Consider the following 25,283-nt stretch of genomic DNA (forward strand, 5'->3'; position numbering starts at 1 on the left):
ATGATTATGAGGGTGAGACCCTTAGGTATGATGGCCTGGCCCTTGACCTGACTCTTGAAATGGGTCGTGCTTAAAGATCGTGTACCATGTGTTCAGTGGCTGTGTACCATCGTGAACAAGGTGTCATGTACCGTCGTACCTCAGGATCCTTATTACCGTTGTCTTCTGGGATCACGTACCACCGTGCACAAGGATCACGTACCCTCACGCTCTACAATCAAGTACCGTCGTGCGCAAGGATCACGTACCGTCGTGTTCAGGGATCATATACCGTCGTGCACACGCATCATGCACGGTCGTGTTTTCAGTATCAGGTACCGTGGTAGGTGGAAGGGCGGCTAACGCACTATGTTTATCGGGGCCAACCTTCACCTCCCCCTGCCTGGGGGGAAGGGGGCCTCTTGGCTCACCACCGCCTCCGGCGACCTTGCAATACGATATTCCACTTGGCAACTCTGCAACACCTCCTCCACTTGGCAACGCTGTACGGCGGGCGAGTGACGTCATCTGTGTTTATAAACAAACCCTGTCTCTACTCCCCCTTCCCCCTCCTCTTCCTCCCCGGGGACCCCCGGCCCTCCTCCCCACCATATCCCCCCACACAAACAGACCCAGTTAACAATTTCTTTTATGATTCAGTGATTATTTTGGCGTCTGTTAAGAGTAAAATTCACTTTTACACATGAAAACGATTTACGAGAAATGTTCGTCGACGGAGACACTGGTCGACCACACCAGGGGCGTCGTGGACCCAGCAGGGGGGGAGGAGGGTGCCCCACGGTGCCTGCGTTATTATTGGTGCAAACATCACGACATTCCGCGCATGGAAATGGACCGCACTCCTCAGTTCATTAACCTCCTTGCCTTACACAGTACGACCCTTGAACGAGACGGTACGACCCTTGAGTGTACTAGCATGGCATCCAAACAAGACGGTACGACCCTTATGTACGACTGCACGACCCTTGGGTTATAATGGCTTGGCATCCACCGTGCCCCAGAAGGGTTGGTTTGCTGTCACGGGGGTGTACCATGACAGTGACAGGCACAGTAACACAGATCGACGAAGAGAAAATGAGAGTAAAACACCAACAGTGAAAGGAGTACAGCAAGAGTAACAGCGTTTTAACAGTGACAGGAGGGCAGCCCATTAACTGTGAAAGCAACGCATTAACAGTGACATAACCACAGACAGTGAGAGTGTGGATGTAACTCAAGTGACTGTTATTGACAGTGAGAGTGTGGATATAAGTAACAAGCGTGTTGACAGTAACTACGGCGTGTGACAATGAAACAGATGCGGCTCACGTGACAAAAAGCATGAACAGTGACAGAAGTGGTTACAGTCACTAGGGCGCCGGAACTGTGACTCAGACGCAACGAACGTGACATCAGCAGTGACACAGGAACAGTGACAGTGACTAGGGCGTTAAAACAGTGACGAAGACGCTGTCATACTGACACAGACAAGAGAAACTATGACACTGGTAGAGTAACAGTGACAAAAGCGCTGTAACAAATGACAATTTGGTTGTAACAGAGACACACGAATATGAAAGTACGGAATAATAGTGATAAAAATGCTATAAATATAACAATGAGATTGTAACAGACAAGGGTCAAAAGACTGTTACAAGATCGGGTGGTGTGACAAGGCACGGTATAAAAACGGTGTGACAAACCATAGTACATATCGGAGTGTGACACACCATAGCACATAACGGAGTGTGACATGCAAGTTGGGCTAACAGGAACTCAGGGCAAACATTTACAGACGTGGGTTTGAGGACGAACTAACACACTCAAAAGACATCACCATGAGTCAACATGAACACAAAAGCCCTTGACATAAACTCACACACACACACACACACACACACACATGGGAGCTTGTGTATGAGAGAGGAGAGACTCTAAGGGGTCGACATCTTCCCTAATCTGTCGCCGGTGTACTAACTTAGGAGAATGGTTTAGGACACCGACTGGCTGCTGGTAAATACTACATGTGTATTTCATGTTCATGATTTGGAAATATCCAGCGATCAATTCTCTCTACGTAACGCCTATACTGAACACTACAACATTCTATACATATATTTATATATAGCTTCTCAAGTTTGCTCACCGCAGCTTAAAAGCACAATCAACTAACTGTGAGGTACTAGAAGAGGGTAGCGAATATGATAGCTGAATCAAGTGAGCCAAATTACAGAGTACGGCGAGAGGCCTCAAATTATCCCATCACGGGAGACAGAAGAGTAATGGGTGACCTGATCACAACACAAGCTTTTAAACCTGTCTGATGAAGTCAACAGGGAACGGTTGTCCGGACGACGCAAGAATAGAACCAGTCAAGAAGAAACTTGTTGGCGAGATGTACAGAAGGACTTTTATTGTATAACATTAGTGTAGGGATGGAATAACCTGAATGATGGATCTGTCAATGTGGCCAGCGCGCAGGACCAAACAAAAACACATGCAAAGAATGAATGATCATATACACTGTGTATATCATATACACTGTATAAATGGGGCTGCACAAATGTAGAACTCCCTCCCAGTACAACACAGTTACTGTACTCACCTGGTTACCTGACGTCAGCCGGGACGTGGATCCACCTGGCCAATACACAAGGTCAAGAGACGGGGTCACACGAATGTAAAACTCTCCAGCCTGACCACACGAAGAGCGATGACACATGAACACAACATATAATCATAATCAAAGACTCAAACTACTCCAAAACACGCAGAGTCAATTAAGACACAAACATGCTAAAAAACACAGATGAACAAACAAAATACACAGGCAAAAACATAAATACAAAAAGCCTGATAATCACATACATATGTTCAACTGGGCTTAATCAGCTGGTGCCAATTCCAGACACCCTTAACTATCTAATTACATGTACATCTCCTGTACCACCACCATTGTTGCCTCGTCAGGTTCAGAGACTCTATATATCAGTGATACCTGGAGATGTAAGAGCAAGGTCTCCGTGGCTGTCACCTTCACTAACATCACCAAAGCTTCTGGTCAGCCACAACACAATTACCGACACACCTCTCAGTTATGAGCCGCGGAGACAAGGAGGATACAGAGGTGCCATTTCCACCTTCCACTCCCTCACCCGTGGCGTCCCACAGGAAGCAAAGATGGGGCTCTTCCCGACTACACACACATCCCTCCAAAACATCCTCAACCACTACATACATCCCTACAAAACATCCTCAACAACCTTCAGAGCTGGGCTAATGCCAACCACGTCACCAACAGCCGGACGATCACTGTACTCACGCACATTTCAGGTTATTCCATGTACGAAGCTCTGCGGTGTCACTGAGCTGGATGGTACAAGTCAGCGCGATAACCAAGTACATACATTCTTCGTGATCTGGAAGAAGACACTTGGGGCCCTGGTGCCTGAACAGAAGAATATGTACGCAACTCTCATTCTTCCTACACTCATCTGCACTTCTCCTGCCTCGTCCTTCTCCCGATCCATCACACAACAGGGATACAAGGAGAGACGCAGGAAGGGGCATGCAAGATCATGCAACCCGCCGAAATGAATGATAAGCAGGCACTTGGTCGACTTACTTAATGAAAGGCTGGGGGTCTGGCAAAGACCTTCTGTGACCTACGTCAACCTTTTGCGCTACCACTCGCAAGGAAGAGCTTGGGGCGCATCGATAAACTAGCCGCTGCCGGGGGGACAAACAATTATGTCAATTGGTGACAACAGACACCCGCCCGTTCCCTACTCAGGTTGTGTCTGGGCTCCTGACACCACAGTGTCGAGGGAGTGAGAGGAAGAGGAGGAGGAAAAGGGTTAAGGTAAAGCGAGAGGAAGACGGGAAGAGATGGAGGGTGGAGGAAATTGATAATGTCCGCCGGTAGTGGATGGTCAAGCGGCAGCAGCTTCCCGTGAGCCACCCTCAACAGCAGCAGCAGCAGCTCGGGATTCGTTCGTTGTTGGACACCACACACACACACACACACACACACACACACACACACAAAGTCACACAAATGCACCACACGCATATCACACGCGCTGTGTGCACATACACACACAAACACACCACAAACACATGCCCTACACATCCGTGGCTTGCGGCAACCAGCAGCCCCTATGAAAGAAAATATCTCGTAGCATTTAGCCCTAACTTGCCCCTGTTGCCCTATCCAGACTCTCCCAGGCACTCGTACATCTCTGGCACTAGGGGTCCCTCTCTCCCATGTGGCGGACTCACTAAGCCCTCTCCCACCTCCCTCCTTCTTCCAGGTCCAACGCTAGACTCCTCTACTTTAGCGTCCTTTCAGGACTCGAAGTCATAATGTCCTGGAGCCAAAAGCTTCAGAGACGCATCAACTCCGGCCCTTAACCCACGTCGTGCACGGTACACCGTCGCGTGTTTTCAGCCTTACTCACCCAAGGACAGAGGTGCAGCTGTGACTGATCATCTGTGTCATCTGCAGCTGCTCCACAGCTGTCGTCTTGCTCCCTCTGAGGACTGGCTACTGTTGGCTGATGATGGCTGCCTGCTTGGCTGGGGCAGCGTCTCTAGCAAGCGAGGTCGTCACAACGAGTGTGGCTGCTCGCCTCTCTTCCTCCACCACGTTACCATCGTCCCAGCGCCCACAGTCGAGTTCCAGCGCCCACAGGTCCTCCCGAGTGCCTGCCTATCAGTGGCCGCATAACTGTGCTAACGTCTGGTCCCAACACCTACGGACGCACGTAAAGGGGGTCGTCTGCGGCCGCACAGCCTCCCTCTACCCTTGACGGACTCACAGCATCGGCTGGATCCTACCTCCTCCACACAAGCACTCCCGGGTTCGCGCACCTACTGCAGAATGATGAATCCTGCCACTGTATGGGGAACTACACTATGAGAGAGAGAGAGAGAGAGAGAGAGAGAGAGAGAGAGAGAGAGAGAGAGAGAGAGAGAGAGAGAGAGAGTGAGAGTGTACGAGGTGAGCTGGAGGTCAAAAGTCTGAGTTGTCTACTATGGGTTACTTTGTTACGCCAGACACACGAGCAACACAGGAACCATTGCAACACCATATATATATCTCTCTCCGCCACACACTGGACACCAGTCCCCCTCCACCTATACGTAATGTGAGGTGTTCCTCGAGTGTCCAGTTCAACTTGATGGGCAGTTATGAAGATCTGAGATTGGGAGACTCGTGTCCACGTTTGCTTTCCCGGCTTTCTCCTTATGGATGTTTCATTTACCTTTCCAATTTATCGTTAAATCCATTACGATCCCTCTCAGATCCTCTTTTAATCCACCTTTTTACCTTCTCGTTGAACCTTTATGACCTCGTGTCCGTCCCGTCCATAAATCTACTTTTTCTATTCTTCGTTGAACCTCCTCCAAAGTCCTTGAACGCTTCATTGGCTCCCTATACTACCCATCAACTCCCCTGTAGCTGCCTCTACAAAAGCAAAATTTAAGGATCTGAATCCAATCTAAACATCCCTTTCACAACCTTCCATGCCCAAATTTTGCCTCCATTCACACTCGTTACCTAGATGTACAATTCCAACAGCACACACATTCATTAATGCATACCTTCATGATGATGGCTCGTCACATCATGCTTATGGATCATACCACTAATACTTCAAGGACTGTCGTGCTCAAGGATCGTACCCTCGCGTTCAACGACCGCACCGTCGTAACGCCAGGGTAGAACAGTCGTCCACTAAGGTCACAGTGTCGTGCTCAAGGGTCGTACCATCATGCTCAAGAGGTCAATGTAATATTCATACATTCATGGCAAGGATGTTAATACATACGAGTCACTCAACCACCATCAGGACTCATGTATACATTTATGCACCAGCGGCCTCGCCTCCTGCACACTCACCCACTCACCATCCCTCGCAACACAAGACTCACCCTTACATAAGGGGAACGAACACACCCACGCAACACAACGATGGCGTCCAGCCCTCACCGTGTCGGAAACACTACTGCCAGCCTGTGAACAGAAACACCCGAGGCAGCGCTCCCTTGAGGAACACCTTGGGCACGACGGTGCACGACCCTCTGACCACGACGGCGCAACGTCTGACGTGAGCCTTGACGGTCTGATCAAAGTCCAAGGCCACCATCTAAGGGTAGTATCGTCGTTTCTAAGGGCGGTACCCTCATGCATCAAGGCAAGCACCCAGTCTACACAACAAACCGTGTTATGGGATTCCTGGCAAGCACAAGCACTTCAAATCCCCGCCACCTGACCTATAAGTCTGTATGTGTAGGTCTGCGTGACCCGTCGTGGTCAAGGTGTCAATGTCTGAGCAGTGAAAGGGGTCACTGTGTAGTGTCGTGTATCTAGGTGTGTGTGTGTGTGTGTGTGTGTGTGTGTGTGTGTGTGTACCTATCTGTACTGCACGGGGAGGGAGTTATACACTGGTGGGGCATCACCATCTTTTAACCTCGTATAAATGTACCATGTCTTTATTCCCATGTATGCATGCAGACATACACGGATACACACCCCTGCCTGTACGACTGGTGTGTGTGTGTGTGTGTGTGTGTGTGTGTGTGTGTGTGTGTGTGTGTGTGTGTGTGTGTGTGTGTCTGTGGGTGTGTGTGTGTGTGTGTGAGGTGTGTGTGTGTGTGAGGTGTGTGTGTGTGTGAGTGTGTGTGTGTGTGTGTGTGTGTGTGTGTGTGTGTGTGTGTGTGTGTGTGTGTGTGGCTAAATCTGGTGGTGTATCATATGTACAAGTGTGGAGGAGTGTACATAAGTTATGTACACAGGTGTGGGCTGTTGCAGGTTGTAGGTGGTGTGTGACATTAACACAAGATGCAGGCGCACATACACACACACACACACACACACACACACACACACACACACACAACCAAGACCTCAGTGATGGCTGCCACCATCAGTAGCCAACGCCTACCAACACAACGGGTTGTGATGGTATGTTGTCATATCGCCAGCCTCCACTTAATGACGAAAATAATCCAGGGTTTAAAACCTTCATCCTTGTGGCGGGTATAGCAACCCTTACGTCAACACACACACACACACACACAAACACACACACCTGTCTTAGGCTGGTGTGTGGGTGCGTGTGTACATATGTATGTATGCACAAAGGAGTAAAGACGTGGTACATACAAGTGTAAAACTCTCTCCCCGTAACATAGTAATCACACACACACACACACACACACACACACACACACACACACACACACACACACACACATTTCTAAATTGTGACACATCAATACAGAGTGTGGAAGGTTCAAAATAAACATGAGGTAATGGTACTTTCTCCAGCAAGTCTGTACCACACCAGCTCAGGCTTCTGAAGGCAGAGCCGAGCACAGATGCAGCACATGATGCTGCTGATGCTGCTGCTGCTGCTGCTGATGATGATGATGATGATGCTGATGATGATGATGATGATGATGATGGAGGCTTGGAAGACATCTTGGGAGAGGCTTCGGAGGAGTCTTTGGAGGTGGTCAGAACACCCGCGGAGGAGAGGGGATGAGATTCAGGCTGGCACGGAGTTTGGAGGACGTCTGGGAGGAGTCTTGAAGGTGAGGAGGACATTCGTGGAGGAGGAGGAGGAGGAGGGGGATGAGAGGGCACTGAGCCTTGGAGTCCTTCTCGGTTATCCTTAAGACGTTGGTCACATAGGACCGTGGTCAGGTAGGACCTGACGTTTGGCAAGTGGCTCTGTAAGGTAGCCGAGGGACCTGCGCTACCACACACCTTACAGCATAACACCAAGGGTAAGGCAACGTCACCCTGAGCCTTGAAGGAGCAAGGGCAAGGCGACTGACCTTGAGGATTTGGAGCGGAAAAGATAAACAAGAAGACTGACTCTGAGATCTGGAGGGAAAGAACACAAAAAGGTCACGTCAGGTAAAGCCAATAACCTTGAACCTGGGATAACACATGAAGGAAAGGTAAGGTAAATGCGCTAACGCTGACCCATGGATCAGGCAAAGTAAGGTCACTGACCGAGAGTCTTGGAGGGAGGAAATAAGAAGAGGTTAGTGACCTTGAGCGGGTCAACATAAACAGCACTGACCTTGAGCCTTGGAGGGATAAAGGCCCTTGTTGGCCAGGAGACGAGTCAGTACGGCCCAGCTGACGGTGTGGTCGTCACGACCCAGCACGACCCGCAGCTCCTCTCTTAACGACCTGTCAGGGAGGAAACGAGGAACACACATCACCACTCCATGATATGAAGGGGGGGGGGGGGGACCTCCGGGGATTACCCAATCCCTTAGGTAATCTGGAGGTAACACAGGACAAATGTATATATCATCCTGGGGTCATCATTACCTGCAAGTGTTACCTGCGTTACGGGGCTTTTGCTATGTGGATTGTAACGCCAGAGAGACAAGGTTGTGACAGGCGGGTTGTAAGGCTACTTGTGTTGTTACAGAGGATCAGTGAAGGTTGACAGTATATCATAAACACACACCAAACATTCGTGTGTCACATGGGAAGTTATGTGACATCAAATGTTACGAAGGAAGTTATCTACATACAAGCGTTACACTGGAAGTTACAGATTAGTAACGATAACAAATGATGTAACATTCACACCCAAAGACTCAATCCTTGGAGATACAAAGAGTGATTTCGTAACGCCCACTGCCTATGGGAACAATGGAATCAAAATGTAATCCCAAAGTGGAATAAGGGAATCAAAATGTAATTCCAAGGTGGAATAAGGGAATCAAAATGTAATTCCAAGGTGGAATAAGGGAATCAAAATGTAATCCCAAGGTGGAATAAGGGAATCAAAATGTAATTCCAAGGTGGAATAAGGGAATCAAAATGTAATTCCAAGGTGGAATAAGGGAATCAAAATGTAATTCCAAGGTGGAATAAGGGAATCAAAATGTAATCCCAAGGTGGAATAAGGGAATCAAAATGTAATTCCTAAAGTGGAACAATGGAATCCAAATACAATTCCTAATGTGAAGGTGAGCTAAGAAATGACAAAATGGAACTGACAAATACCCATCAAATACATTCACCACCTTGCATGCTTCTCTGGTCGTCTTTACTACATCCAGTTCAGAAATGGATTAAATTTATATTTTCAAATGTAACATTATCTGTAATATTATCTTTGAACTGCTATATCATTCAGATCACACATTCAATGACTTTATACAATGACTATGTGAACACTGTTTCTTATATATTCTTTGCATTACTGTATCATTTCTTTATAAGTCTCTTAAGTTCACATTTTTTGTAATATGTTTCTTAATTTCTTCCACTGGTATACCGCTCAGTTCATAAATTCATTGCTAAACCTTTTATATTTTACCATTACCTTGCCCTTTTCGTCGGTAACCTCAAGTAATGGTTATACAGGGGCCACTATGGCAAAATGCCATATCTTCACCCTATATTATAACCTTTCTTTTACTCTCTCTCTGTCAGGAGTGTGGTGATCAGGTTTAGTAAGGTCAAAGTCAGGTCAAGCCACACCTCTTCCCTTCCCCCATCAACACTGTGGGAACTATTCAAGCACTCCTGGCTGATACGAATTGATAACTTTCCCGTTGAACTCGGTGAAAAGATAACGTCTCGGTACATTTGTAAGTGCAGTTCTTTACCAATACGTCCGTCCAGCTATTGGCTGCCATCTTCCGGGATATATATCGGTAGATACTAGAGTTTTATAACTTGAGAGCATAGCTCAAGCCGTCGGTCGAACATGAGTTCTTGCTCTGCCGAACTTAGAACGTCAAACTTTAGGTTCTCGTCCACCGGACTTTAAAGAAACTGTCAACAGAGGACTTTTGTGTGAGAGAGGCGCGACGCTGGTGCGTGTTCGCAGCCACCAACCTCGGGGACTTGAGTGTACAAGAGAGAGAGAGAGAGAGAGAGAGAGAGAGAGAGAGAGAGAGAGAGAGAGAGAGAGAGAGAGAGAGAGAGAGAGAGACTTACGACGAGATATGGTCAAACTGCGAGGTTTCACAGCGTGTTGAGCTAACGGCAATGTCTTGTTTACCTGGCAATTTTCCTCTCTTCCTCGAAGCCTGTTCGTGGTTGACTGGAGGGACTAACTTCACAGCCATGACGCTCATCTTCATATAAGTGGTTGTGTAGTCACCCCATACACACGTTTTCGAAAGAGTACCCAACCTCTTCTACAATTTCCCTCGACCTTTCTTTGTACAGAGTAATTTTCGTCAGGAACACATGTGAGTCCAGCCTTCCCGTTCCTCCTTATCTACGTCTCGTATCATGATCACAAGCGTTCCCGCCAACACCAGGTCTTGCGCTACACCCAAAAGCCTCAATTACTTCATCAAACGTGGATCCCTTACCTACAAACGTGACTTTCCCGTTAGTTAAAAACTGTTTCATGTTTATAGTTTTCCTCTAATGCTGTCCCGCTACTTTTCTCTAACACCAATCCATATGTTTACTTTAACAAATGTTTTTGTAAAACCCAGAAAGAAAAAAAAAACGGGTGTCCATTCTCTTGTACTGCAGTGAAGTAAACGTTTGACTACTTTTACCAGATATGAACAGATGCTGGCTTTCATCTGTGGGATCAATCCCTGAAAAATAGTTTTAAAAAATGTTTCTTTAACAGTTATTCCTATATCATAATAACACAGGGTCTTACGCTGGCTGGTCTATATTGGTTCTGGGAGTAACGCGGATCTTCCTGTGTGTTGCATACTGCGTACACCTGCTGGACTGGGCTCTACTCTGCCTTAATAAAATAATGCAATGTTCCTTTACCATTTTTTTTTAGAAAAATATCCAGAATTCCACTATGGTGCTGTGCTCTCAGTTGAGTAGCTGGGTTGCTTTCATGTCATGAAGTTCCTATCAGTTAGATTTACATCTGTAAGAGCATGATCCATGAAGTCATTACACACATCATCAAAACCTTCCCAATTTCTTGTCCTCAACAGACACTGGTGGGTCTACACCTGCTGAACCCTTGTGGCGCCATGATCGTGTTGATCTCCCACTCTGTACCACGGCCCCACACAACAGCTCGACTTGTCATTCCTTAATTATTACGCGAATATAATTCGTATTTTGCTCCATGCTTTCAATTCCTTCCTCCTCGTGGTGTTCTCTCTTCTACGGGCTTTGGTTATTTCCTTGTCAGTATTTCTGCTCGATGCATGTCTCACTTTCTTCCTCTGCTGATCCGACGCTTTCTCTCTTACATCTTCTCTTATAAGATGTACTGATCAAGGAGAGAGAGAGAGAGAGAGAGAGAGAGAGAGAGAGAGAGAGAGAGAGAGAGAGAGAGAGAGAGAGAGAGAGAGAGACTCTTACAACCTAACCTCCTTCAACCACTTGTCGCCGTAAGAGCCTTGCTATAATACTTTTACTCACAACGACTGTATAAATGACCGCATATATATATATATATATATATATATATATATATATATATATATATATAATTTTTTCTTATTATTATACTTGTTCGCCGTCACCCGCGTTTGCGAAGTACTGCAAGGAAACAGACGAAAGAATGGCCCAACCCACCCACATACACATGTGTGTGTGTGTGTGTGTGTGTGTGTGTGTGTGTGTGCGTGTGTGTGTGTGTGTGTGTGTGTGCGTGTGTGTGTGTGTGTGTGTGTGTGTGCGTGTGTGTGTGTGTGTGTGTGTGTGTGTTCTCATATCCGCTTAGGGGAAACCAACAACATATACAAAAAAAAAAAAAAAAAAATCATATAAAAATAACACCAGCTGATCTATCCCCCAACAACTACGGTAGGTGGGGGTGGGGGGTGGAGGTGGGTTGGGGTGGGTTGCGGGTGGTGGGTGGGTGGGTTGCGGGTGGTGGGTGGGTGGGTGGGTTGGTGATGGAGGGTGGGACGGGTGGGGTTAGGGAGAGATGCAGCCAAAGCCGACCCTGACGTCACACGTCGTCGTCACCTTCAACTTTCACTGCACCAAACACCGACCACTATCAGCGCCAAGCGGCACCCAGATATCCTTGGCAGTGATTTCACTGTCCTACCCCCCCCCCCCCCCCACATTACAGGCGGCTTGACCTGGCGTTACAGCCAGTGACGGTACGGTCGCGACAGTGATGTGGGAGGATCTCACTATAGCTGACAGTGACATTATCACTCTCACAATCAGATGGTATGTGAGCACCACCACCACCACCAGCAGTGACGCTGACCTCACTACAGCTGACTGTGACATCACTGCTACCATCCTCAACCACCATCAGAAACTCACTCTAACAGTGACTCGTCATATCACCGGGTAACTGTGACATCACCATCCATACGGTGACAACACTATTAATGACATCATCACCACCACCATCCTCACTGGAAGGGAAGGGGAGAGAAGGGAGGGTGGGTTGGGGACTTTCCCAACAGGCAACACACGCCACAATAACACCAACTCCTCGGGTATCTGTTGCCATGTCTACACAAACGCTAAGTTCCATTACCTTACGAAGGTCGCAGGAAGAAGTTATTTCTACCATGAATATCATATATATATATATATATATATATATATATATATATATATATATATATATATATATATATATATTAAAGAGACTTGCTTTTTGTGATCCAAATAATCTTATGGGTCGAAAGACACTGTAGAAGGACACACACGTACACACACACACACGGTCCCCATTATCTTGGCGTCTTTTACTGTTACTGAAAGTTACTAACATAAATATATTATCCTTCCTCCACGTTAATCATTTATTGAACCATAAAACTTTTAACCCAAGTTGCGAAACGGAGTCCAATGTTTGTGTTCAGTGCTACACGGTACAAGACACCCTACACCAGTGGCTTGTGGACGACTCTACGTCCGTGACCTGTGTCCCCTACGTCCGTGACTTGTGTCCCCTACGTCCGTGACTTATGTCCCCTTCGTCCGTGACTTGTGTCCCCTACGTCCGTGACTTATGTCCCCTTCGTCCGTGACTTATGTCCCCTACGTCCGTGACGTGTGTCCCCCTACTACGCCCGTGACTTGAGAACGCTGTTGTTACTAGTTTACAAACCTCATGTTATCAGAGTTTTTCGCTGCACACCGGCAATCAGTCAGCCTACATCACGCAACACCTACAATACCTTCCTCCCTCTGGGGTATGGAACACACGGCACCGCTGGACCGTATCATCACACAAGGGAACACCCGGAACACTGTGTTGCGACAGCTCCGCCTTCCCCCTGTGGAGCCCCATGACACGAGAGAGATCATTCGAAACACAAGCTACTTAGGGCAAGAGGCAATGCATCACAGAAATTATTTTCTTCATGCTCTTTGCAACATCTACCTCAGAGATGATACTAATGCTAATTACCTTCTTTTTATCCTATAATTGGCATTACTTTAGATTTATACTGTTTTTCATAATACCATTTTAAGTGTTTACCTATTTCGAGCTAAAAACTTTATTTCCAGCCCTAATTATGATAGCTGAATGCCGCAATAATTAGCAACAGAAGAGGGGTGGGATTATTTTCAAAAGATGAAGGGAAGTAAATACACGAGGACTGGGATATTAATAAAAGTAAAGATGAATGGGTAGGAAGGTAATCATTACCAAGGCTAAGGTAATTATTAAGAAATCAGAGGGTAATTACCAAGAGAGGATAAAGTATCAAATGATGTCACATGGTAATACCTTAGGATAATGATAATTACGGCATCATGGGGTAATTACTGAAATAGTGAAGAAAGAGAAAATCAAGATGATGAAGAGGGAAGTGTGATGAAGACAGGGCAAGGGGACATAATCAAAAGGGAGATATAGGAAGGGAGGATAATGAAAGAATAGTTTAATAATTACATGGGGGCAGGAAGGTATATGTAGGTACGATACTATGAGAGGGTTAGGAATTACAGTGGGACCAGGGGATAATCCTCCAGACTAGGAACTGCGGGTATAATACTCATGGTAAATGTTGGTCTATGAGGTGATCCCTCACTATCAGTCTACAATAGTATACTACTGCCTTAGCTTACGACTAGTGTCTAACCCAACGTAACCTTGCAGGACGACCCAAGTCACAGTTACCACGGGTTTAACGGTAAAGTATATCACAACGATTAAGATGACCTGATGACAGGGATGACCATGTCGTGAAGGAGAACCACGTAGACGACTTCTCTACCACAATTGGTCGCATGTTAAAATAAAGAATAATTCCTTGATATTATCATCACCAGAACAATAAGGGTTTGACAGTGCTGTCCGCCGGGCCTAACACCTGTGAATTATTTACGACGCACACGGTGACCTCCCTCCGTCGTAAACCCCACGATCCTTCCTGAAGATGTATACGACGACCCGACACCAGGGAAATGCCGGCGAACAATACCACAGGAAATGGAACGCGCAGTCATTCTTCATAAATCGGTAACCAATCCTCAGTGTATCTTATTGTCGTGTTTTTCATCATATGTATAAACATGATTATAACTGAACCTCCTCCGGGTGTGGGAGAGAGAGATTCCCGCGGTGCAAAGGTCCACCACACCAGGAAGCCAGTTGAAAAAAAAGGTCTATCCTTGGACTTGTGGCAAGGACCACGGGGTCCCGGACCTCACCACAGACGAGTCTGTTTACATCGTGGCGGAAGGGGTGCGCCGGAGGAGGAGGGAGTGGGGCATGGACAGATATATAGTGGGGGGGGGGGGGGGGGGGGGCAGTGCGCAGGGAGACGAGGGTGGTGGTGGAGTGTGTAAGCAGGTAGGGTGGGGATGGGGGGGGGGGGGGGATGGTCAAAGTGATGTGGGTGGATGGGTAGAGTGGGTGGAAAATCCCCCCATGGGGTTGGCTATGCTGCAGGTGTGCTGGCTATAATGACAGGTGTGATGTGCGGGGCAAAGGTGGGGGGAGGACCGTGTGTAAGGGTCGAAATGGGGAGGGTGACTATACAGAGAGAGAGAGAGAGAGAGAGAGAGAGAGAGAGAGAGAGAGAGAGAGAGAGAGAGAGAGAGAGAGAGAGAGAATCTGGAAGTGTGCATGGTAGCTACACGGAGTGGTGTAGCAGCAGTGTTGCAGCAGCAGTAACCTCCTACAGCAGTACTAACGACAATCTTCGACATAAAAGACGAATGGAAACTCATCCATTCAGGTCTCTCGTCATCATGTGATCAACTCTCGCTATACCGACTATCTTTTTTTTCTGAAGTGTACCTTTCAGAGGAGGGCGGCCATGTAGTTATGTTAACAGATCCACCATGTACTGTTGTGTGAAGACCAATAGCAGCGGGAGAGCCTTAAATGCCACCGGATCTTGGCTGATCCTTTAAGATGACCCGGGTTTAACGAGCCTTGAGGACCACAAGGGTTAAGTTGGAGTTAAAGATCACAACAGCACAGTTACCTCTCCAAAAGACCTTTCAACTTCAGCCAGCGTTAAAGATAATAGTGGTTTACTTAAGTCTTACAGGTCACAAGGATTCATAAGTCAAAGCCTCACACTTTCACAGAACACGGGTCTTAAATCATCCATGAAGACCAGGAGGTATTATTTCGTCGGAAAGGCTTCCATGGGTTTAGCTGTCTATATAAAGAACAGGAGAGTTCTTACAGTCCCATAAACCACTGCAGGTTCTATCAACAAGGGGAAACCAAAACAGTTTATTCAAACCTGCAGATCAACCGAGGTTTATCTGGTCCCCCAGATCACATAGGTATATGTAGTCCTACAGCTACGAGCAGGGGTTTATTTAGCGTGTCATCGCGTCAGGGTGAGGGAATAATACCTTAAATAATCTTAACGACCAGGCGACGGCCCACTGGGGTAATTACGACACACTTAGTCAAGGTGGGAGCACGTCTCTCTCCTCCACAGCCGCCACCAGGCCTGAGCTGGGCTCGCCCTAACCTCACAGTTTTATTTACCTTCCGCCAAAATAGTCTCCCCGCGTCCGTGATTGTGGCTTAGACGGTCCGTGACAGCGGCTTCAGCTGTCCGTGGTGGTGAACGTCCCTGGACCTTAACTGTCTGTAACTGTGGCTTGTCTTAGTGCCTCGAGCGGCAGAACTGTTGCTCTTGACTGTAGCTTTCGTGACTGATCTACCTTTAAAATATGCCACTGAAGAATTTGTGACTTACAGTCACAACTTTAACTATCAGTTTCTCTGACTGTACCAGTCCACGACTGTTTATCTGGTGCTTACCTGTACGAGTGGACTGGAAAGACTGTGAATGACACCTGTGACTGTAGTAGTCTGTTAAACGACAGTGACTGTGAATCTGAGGTTGAATCTGGCATCTGGTGGCTGAGCAGGGCTGTGAATATGCACGAATTTGAAATTTCTGATTCAAATGTAAGCAGCTCACTTGACAGCCCGTCAACCCCGAGTGACAACGTCTACATTTCTCTCTGAATGTTTCCGGCTTCATCCATGAACATCTGCAACAGTTAAAAGATTTTTTTCTGAGTTGCAGCTGAAAGTAATGATTCTGTGTACACCACAATAAACAGTGATTTACAAGGTGAAAATAATGATCATATAAGTATTTTTTTTGCTGTGAATACAGAGCTAAAAATAACCCTACATAGATGCTGACGTGACACGCCTAATCACCTTGACCTCTGACCTTGTAGCCCTCAGAAACGTAGTAGGGTTATGGCGTGACGTAACACATGGGAGAAAAAAAAAAACACTCATAAAAAGCAACTGGCACTGTGACCTTGACCTCTGACCCCCGCACGTGTTTGGGGTTAACCAAGATATTAGGTAAGTCTACGGTCATACGAAGTCTGGCTTCACTGTCTACCAACACCTTGTCCTCAAAAATAATTAGCTCCGTGACCTTGACCTTTGACCCCAACCATATTCGAGGGTTGACAAAGGTTTCTGGCAACTCTACGGACATACGAAGTCTCGCTTCGTCGTCTACATACATCAAGTCCTTCGTGACCTCGACCTTTGACCTCCCAAACTTAGCAGGAAAGTCAAGAACGCACCACACTACGGACAGAACAAGACTCGCTTCAGTACTTACTGCCAGCACCCAACCCTAATGACTAATTACCCCCGTGACCTCTGACCTCAGATCATCCATACACGGGTGCCCCAGATCAGCTGACCTGTATTAAGTTTCGAATTTGTTGGCATCAAAGATACATAAAAGTATTTACAACACCAGAGGGGGGTTGTAACGGATTATAATGTCTTCTCAAATGTAAGCTACATAAAGTAATTGGCTTTGCACTGTATGTAAAATCCCATCTGACTCCCACGAAAAGTAATAAAGTTCGTCGCATTACTTGGCTACACACACACACACACACACACACACACGCGGGGATGGGGAAGGGGGGGATGGGGAAGGGGGATGGAGGGGGGGGGGGAGTTATTTTAGGCTTAGCCCGGAAGGGGGGGAGGGGGGGAAGGGAATGGTTCGGGGACAGACTGGGGTACAGGCGAAGGGATGCAACACTAACACTACTACAACTTACACTACTACTACTACTACTACTAATAATAATAATAACTAATAATAATAAACTATCAACAGCAATAATAATAATAATAATAATAATAATGATAATAATAATAATAATATTAATAATAATAATAATAATAATAATAATACATAACTTACTGAATTATCTGTAAGTAAAGGCTGATAAAGGCTGATAACACTTAATCCAGAAACTGGAACTAAGATTGGGGAATAAGAGCTTCCGTGAGTAGTCAAGTACATTCCATTCCCTTACACATACAGACACACAGACACACAAACACACCCCCTCATGTGATGGCCATGAAGTATGACATCTCAATATCTGAGTCACATGTGCATGGATGAGGGGAAAATATCATGAAGAGGAAGGCTAGTGCCTGCCACCACAGATGGGGTGAGTGCCTGCCACCACAGGAGGGAGGTGGGCGTCTGGCACTACGGCTCTTACTTTCCACCATCTTACAATCTACCATTCTGGTTCACAACCCGCCACTCGACCTGTGATCTTGATCCACACAACCTCTCACCTTCGTTTCCACACCATCTCACAACCTATGTTATCTTAGCTCACGATTATATCTTCCATCCATATCACAACCAACAGCTAACTCAAATCCACCACAATACCCTCAGTTATGGCAGCCATCAACCTCTGCTGAACCCTCCTCCCAATCTTTACCAATCTTTCAACAAGCACCAGTTACGAACACGACTGACCCCGTCACTGGAAACCTCCTAATCCCACGTCCCGGCCACTCACCAATCACTCAGTAGCAGAAGCAGTCAGAACTGGGTATCAGATACCCAATCATTGTTAAGGTCACTACATAAATAATAATCAAAAGCAAGCTCACTGACCTATTCGTCGCTGAACTTGAAGCATGTCAATGAATCAGTATCAAGCTCAAAGTCCGAATCAGACTTTAGGTCTGTAACCAAATCATCCAATCAATAAGCTTGCTGATATGACCCTGCCAAGCTTAAGTGACCTAATCACCGCTGACCATGCTTATCTCATCACTGTTAAGCAGCTGACCCCTTGATCAAGACGCTGGTCTCTGACCTGACCCCTTGGCGTCAGGTCAAAGACTAACCATCATACCGTCTTGCTCAAGTAGTTACTCGGATCCAATAAGAATCAAGACGAGAGTGGGACTCAGTCCTAATCACGACCTTGACTCGTCTAATCCTAGAAACAACCTTAAAACTCTGTTATGGCTCTCGGGATCAGAGGTCATGACCTCCCGTGCGCCTCAAGCATACCTTGTGACCTCACCATACACCGGCAGAGACATCATCCTTCGCGGGCGTCGGTGGGCCAGAGCTGTCCCTTTCACTCCTGCGGGGCCATGCGTGGGAGTGGGGGCGTGCGTGGACGGCAAGGTATGTGTGTGTGTGTGTGTGTGTGTGTGTGTGTGTGTGTGTTTAGATCCCACAAGGGGGTTGTGGGCGGGCGTACACTACACCGGTGGTGGGACTCGTCTAAAGTGGGCGGCTGTGGGCGTGATCTTCTACTCGTCAACGGGGTACAAGCAAAAGAGGAACTTGGCACAGGTGCGGGCGTGGGCTGGCGTTAGGCACGTGGGCTAGGCGTGGGTAGCGTGGTCGTGGGTGGCGCGTAGGGCGCGGCCAGTTAGGCGTGGTTACTAGAACCAGTGTAGTGAACCTGCTCCATCACTACAGGCAACAGGCAATCATCCCTCCGGCCTTCATGTCAACACTCGTCTCGTAATCGTGTGAGATCGTAACGAACTTGTCTGAATTATTTCACAGAGCCAACCAAGATGTCAGGTGCTCTTAATAATGGCCACCACCTGAACGCTGGCTTCGTGGTACATCAAGAAATTTTTCCTTCCACTGTCACTGAGCATCAAGGCCACAACGCTAAGAGTTTCAAATCACAGTCGTAGTTGCCAGGAGTGGGTTAGCCCCAGCGTCGAGTCTCCCCAACGCACGACACGTGAGCTGCTGTTAAAAGCACCAACCGACCGACCAACCAACCAACCAACACGAGAACTATGAGTTACTACTAAGCTGCCCCCCCAACCTTCCTTCCTCACTCATGGCCTCACAGGGGCGTCGGTCAAGGCAGCCGTGAAACACCCCCTCTTGCCTTACCCCTGACTAAAGCACTAATAATGTTCCCTTTTTTTTTATGTATATATCTGGAGACCCAGGAGGTGCGTGGCGGTATCACCTTACTGACTGGTGGACCAAGATGTCATCGCACGTTTCCAACCTTCTCAATCGTGGACCATGCATCGTGGCGGACATTAATTAACCTGAAGTTCAGAGCGCATCACAGTACTAGCTGCCTCTGGCAGACGGTCCAAGACATGACGGTTCCCCTCCCCCATCTCCCAGCGGTTGCAGGCAGCGCAGTGAATCTCACAGGTCGCTTAACCACACACGTTTTGTTGGTACAATCTCCTTCCCGTACAATCCTGGCGACCGTTACAGAGCATCACCTCAAACATCTGGGCCAAGCATCGCTACACAGCACATTATGCTGTCCAGGAGGGCCCGGGCGTGGCTTCCTGACACCATCTTGGTCGCAGGTGGTCAAGCCATCGCTCCAGCCCTACTCACCAAACCCGTAGGATGACCTCAGCTTCCCCGATGACACTGCTAACAGCCTCCCGCGTGTGGGACGCCTCGGTAAGTCTCAACTCTCGTATATTCTCCAAGCAACACACTTTCCTCTCACTGATTCACTAACACATGCTTCTCATTTTTCCTCCCCTATACACGTTTCCCCACTCGTTGATCTTCGCTGCTTCCTCAAGCAGAGAGTGAACAAATCACAGATGTTTCGGACACAACATACACTCAACAAACGTTCCTCAATTTCTTCTGTCTTTTGTTTGTTTACCTCGTTTGCGATCCCGGGAGAAGCGTGCGAGATGACCCAGGGGCAGTAGGGCAGGGTTGTCCCCGGGGTAGTGCGAGGCTGGGGGGTGGTGTACTGGGAATGCTAGGCCGACAGACCCGAGGGAGGACACCCATACCCTTAATTATAGCGCGCGTGGGTAGTGTGTGTGCCAGGCAGCCAGCCGGCCTTTGGGCCCGCCCACCTACCCACAGCACCTCTGGTAGCCCCACGTACCCCCCACAGCACCCCACGCACCCACCCTCACGCCACCACCTTCTCCTCGCGCATGGTGCAGCCTCTTCCAGCTCCTCTCTCCATCATCCTCCCTGAAGGTTTACCCTCAACATGGGTTCCATTACCAGGGTGGCCGGGTCGTGGGGCCCGGTAACCGGTGACCGCCCGAAGCGGGCGTTCCCGACGGCAGGCGCTGATCCAGAGTCACCGGTACCCGCTGCCTCAGGTGGTGGCGGGGACCACAACACGTCACACGGAGTGTGGCAGGGTAGGTTTTGGTGGTGGTGGTGACGACGAACCCCTGGGTAGGTGGTGTGGCACAGGTGGCGAGTGACTGGTGCCTTCAGGCTGGTAGGAGGGAGCGAGGCGTGGGAGAGGCGTGCGCTAGTGGTCTCCAGGAAGCCTCCTCATTCAGTGGTGGCTGGTGCGACCCTCCGGATGTTTGGGCGGCCGGATACTGGCCGCCCTGCCTAGCTGGTGCCGTCACGCCCACCGCCCATCCCCTGGCTCACTGCTGGGCCGCGTGTGGTGGGCGGGGCTGCCCTGGGGACCTCTGGCGCCGACAGGGGTCCTCCTCCACTTCCTTCACCTGCAGGGAGAACACACATTACTACCCTCCTCCTCCTCCTCTCGCCCACGCCCCTGACCTCCATATACAGAAGCCACAGACAACACCAGAGCCACCCACACTCCTCACTCACACAACATATATATGTGCCACAGATCCCAAACCAGAGCTCACCCACACTCCTCACTCACTGCAACACAACCTTCAAAGAACGCAGCAATGAGGACGTTCAACTTCAGTAGTAACGTAAATACTGAGACTGTCACCAGGTGCCTGTATGTGCCAAGCCAGCTGGAGCAGGTACTGTACAATCATACTGTAATACAGGTACAGTTGGACTTGATAATGTACTACCGTACTGTAATGGAGGCACTTTACCGTTTCTCTTGGAGAATGAAATTTAAGAATCTGGAAACATAAATACAATCTAACAACCCTAGGACAGTGTAAGCAGTCCCCGATGCACCGTTCCTGACGAGCCTCCACAGCGGCTGCCAGGTGATTACATGACAATAACATAACACTCCCTCCATGTGTCCTCAAAATACACCTGAGAGACCCTTCCACACCCCACCAGTGACACCCACACACACCTCCACGCCACCCACACCAAGACCCATCCACTCACACATCTTCATGCCACCTACACGGGGTGTTACCGGACACCGCCTGCAGGTGGTTACAACGCGAGTTTGGGAGTCACCTCCGGGGAGTCTCCATCATCAGTGGACGGGGAGGAGGAAAGGCTTGTTCACGATCTTCCAGCATCAAAAGCGGTCCGTTTGATTTCCCTACTACTGCACTGAAGTGCAGGGGCACCTTCAAGTGGTCCTAGGGTAGTAGTAGTAGTAGTAGTAGTAGTAGTAGTAGTAGTAGTAGTAGTAATAGTAGTAGTAGTAGTAGTAGTAGTAATAGTAGTAGTAGTAGTAGCAGTAGTAGTAGTAATAATTACATGCCCCCTACACTAACAAGTTGCCCATCCTCCTCCCGTTACCCAAGTCACACATCACACACAACACAACCCACCACAAACCTCACAACCCTCCTCCTCCACTCCACACAAAACACAACCATCCCTCCACCCTCTCCAAACCCCTCATACACCTACCTTGCACTGAACGGCACCGCCAAGACCTCTCTCCTGCCCAGCAGTAGACGCCAGCCCCCCACTGTAAACAAGAAGCACCTGGTCCTGATCAAGACATAATCCAACACACCACGAGTGCCACCAGCTCCTCAGGCTGCTCGTACCTCCCATTCACGAGACACTAGCGTCACACTCACGAGATAAATGGCCTACACTAGCGTCACACTCACGATAAATGGCCTACACTAGCGTCACACTCACGAGATAAATGGCCTACACTAGCGTCACGCTCACGGGATAAATGGCCTACACAAGCGTCACACTCACGAGATAAATGGCCTACGCTAGCGTCACTCTCACGAGATAAATGGCTCACACTAGCGTCACACTCACGAGATAAATGGCCTACACTAGCGTCACACTCAACCATCTACATCATGGCAGGATAGATGGCTTATAAATAACATGGAGGAAGGTCATCATTAGCGGCCCAGCTTGCGATGGACGCTGCCAGCAATACCTGCCATGGGTCATGATGATGGCATAACATGACACAAGCTACGCCAACTGGTGACACCAGGTGAAGTAGGTCACGGCAACCGAAGGCACCAGGTCCAGTGGGTCACGGCAAATGGTTGCAACAGGGAAAGGTCATAGCAACACGATGGCATCCGCTGGCAGAGACCCACAAGAGTCGGTCAGCAACATATGGCAATGTGAAACAGACCGTGCTCACAAGGTGGCAACTACTGACAACGATGACACCAACAACTGAAGACTCGGAGCCATGACACCCACGCGTCATGCCAGGTGCTCAGATCAACACCAGGCTGTTGGTGGCTGCAGGCTGCATGACACCAAGCTCGCCGCAGCCCAGCTGGTGGGAAACAATGTTAGAGAAACCTCTAACCACCACGGGGTACAACTCTTCCTCAACCCTTCCTTACTTATGACCTTCAAATCAGACTTAACGTATTGTTCAATTTCTCATTTCATACTGACGCCAATTTGTTTTTCTTAATGTTGGCCGACACGACACGGGCAATTAAGGCCCTAATCAAAGCCATACCATTAACGATATATATATATATATATATATATATATATATATATATATATATATATATATATATATATATATATATATATATATATCCTAACCTGAGCCAGAAGCATATTCTACCCACCAACCCTAGGGGTGGATGAACAGCTGGGTTGACTGTGGACCCACTGCCACAACCAGGATTCGAACCTAATCGCACGACCCCGGGCGGCCCGTGAATGCGTCACGGTCAGGAACGCTAACCGATACACCACGGAGGTCCAGTCCTTCCCCCCACAGCCTGCAATGATCAACCTATCTCCCTGATAATATCTTCAATATCCCTTCAACACGACGGTATGACCCTTGAGCACGACGGTACGACCCTTGAGCACGACAGTACGACCCCTGAGCACGAGATGAAAATTCCACCACCCATTATTGGAGTTCAACACCAGAAATGTCAAAGTTTTGAGAAATCCGCCGCGGTTTAAAAATAATACGATGGATGATAAGTTTGTCGACGGCTCGCAATGCGGAGGTGGGGAGGCATGAAATACGGAGGGGCTACCTGTCTTGCACGATGGCGAGGGGGGTGCGACAGACAAACAATTAGACTAATACTACTACTACAAATAATAATAATAATAAATCTCTCTTGTGAGATCCTGTCCCATATTTACAAAAGTTCTGCCCCATCTGGGGTGGCTCCACCTCTCTCTCTCTTAGCCAGAGTTGCATATCAAAAACCATTACTGTTCCGTCTCATTCATTCTCTAGCTGTCACGTCTCTTCCATCATCCAACCCTCTCCGTCGGCCTTGATGGTGCTGTCTCCTCCCAGTTCTACAGGCATCACCTCGGGCCACTGCTCTAGTGAGGTGTTTGCTGATCCCCGATACTAAGGCTACTGCTTCCTTTAGTTTGTTGTTGCAGACCAGCCACACGAGGACTGACCGCTATGATGCCTCTTTTCCTCTAACAGAGAAGCGCTCTTCCTCCTTACATCTTTTTCTCTTTCTAGAGCCTTGCCATCTTCATGAACCGGGTCTAGAAACGCCTCAGGAGCTCAAATTAATGTCGTTCTGTTTATCATAATTCATTTTCCTTTACATCCTATGAAGGTCATTAATGAAACGTCATTTCTGCCCGTGCCATGTCGGCTACTAAAAAGTGGGAAAAAAAAAGGTTCGTTCAAAGTGTGTCAGACGAGTTGGTGTTGACAGTGGCCGTCGCTTTCAAGGCGGCGCATGTTGAGATGTGGGCCAGGTGGCTGGCTTCTGCTTCTGCTGGTGATGGATGAAGGTAGTGAGGAGCGAGGGTCAAGTCTTGCTGACGCTGGTTTGGGAAGTAGCGTTGGGGGAAGCATCTGGGTGTTAATAGTGGGGGAGTAATGTGATGGGAACTGCCAGGTGTGTCTGTGAGCTGGAGAGAGTGAGGGGGAGGTTTGAGGAAAATGACAAGTCTTAACCTCGAACTGGTCGATACGACCCTTGAACACGATGGTACGACTACTGCGCTTGACGGTACAACACCTGGATATCAACGTCCTGGTCTCTGTACTCACCTTTACAAGACAGACCATGACACCGAAGGTGGCATCAGCGTACTCAAGATGATCTTAATGTTTCACTCAACTTCCTCACCCACCACAGTCCCTTCCCTTACCCCCCTCTATCATCACCATCACCTAAACCTTCAACACTACACTCACAACCACAACCAACACTCCCCCACAACCTTACCTCACTCATTCCCTTTACCACCACCACCAAAAACTCGGTCCAACACCCAACAACGATTCTCGGATACTTTCCCGTGTCCACCCAAGCCACGACTCAACATGCTGCCTCCTGAGAGTGACGGAGACGCAAAAAGTACGCGTCACAAATGTCGCAGGTCCTCGCCATCGTCGTATGTCATGCGTTCCCGCTCCCTCGTCCAGAGCCTGCGATGCAGGTAAGGGATACTGTGTCCCTGATAATAATAACAAAATAGGGAAC

The 25,283-nt window shown here is 48.2% G+C and overlaps 1 protein-coding gene across 4 annotated transcripts in view; it reads right to left on the minus strand.

The window, feature by feature from the left end:
* raw (NDT-like domain-containg protein raw) overlaps window positions 1-25,283 on the minus strand; it is a 923,024-nt gene that overhangs the window by 143,601 nt on the left and 754,140 nt on the right. For 2 of the 4 annotated variants that reach the window (XM_071657210.1, XM_071657211.1), the window contains 2 exons: window positions 20,351-21,173; window positions 8,079-8,191 (listed from right to left, as the gene is read on the minus strand). In XM_071657210.1, the coding sequence (XP_071513311.1) occupies window positions 8,079-8,191; window positions 20,351-20,484 (247 nt within the window). In that variant the 5' untranslated portion in view covers window positions 20,485-21,173. Of the gene's footprint in view, window positions 1-8,078; window positions 8,192-18,741; window positions 20,141-20,350; window positions 21,174-25,283 lie in introns of those variants that run through there. The other 2 variants (XM_071657213.1, XM_071657218.1) reach the window with 2 other exon arrangements.

This window comes from Panulirus ornatus, chromosome 64 (assembly GCF_036320965.1).
Source record: "Panulirus ornatus isolate Po-2019 chromosome 64, ASM3632096v1, whole genome shotgun sequence".
Taxonomy (NCBI): Eukaryota; Metazoa; Arthropoda; class Malacostraca; order Decapoda; family Palinuridae; genus Panulirus; species Panulirus ornatus.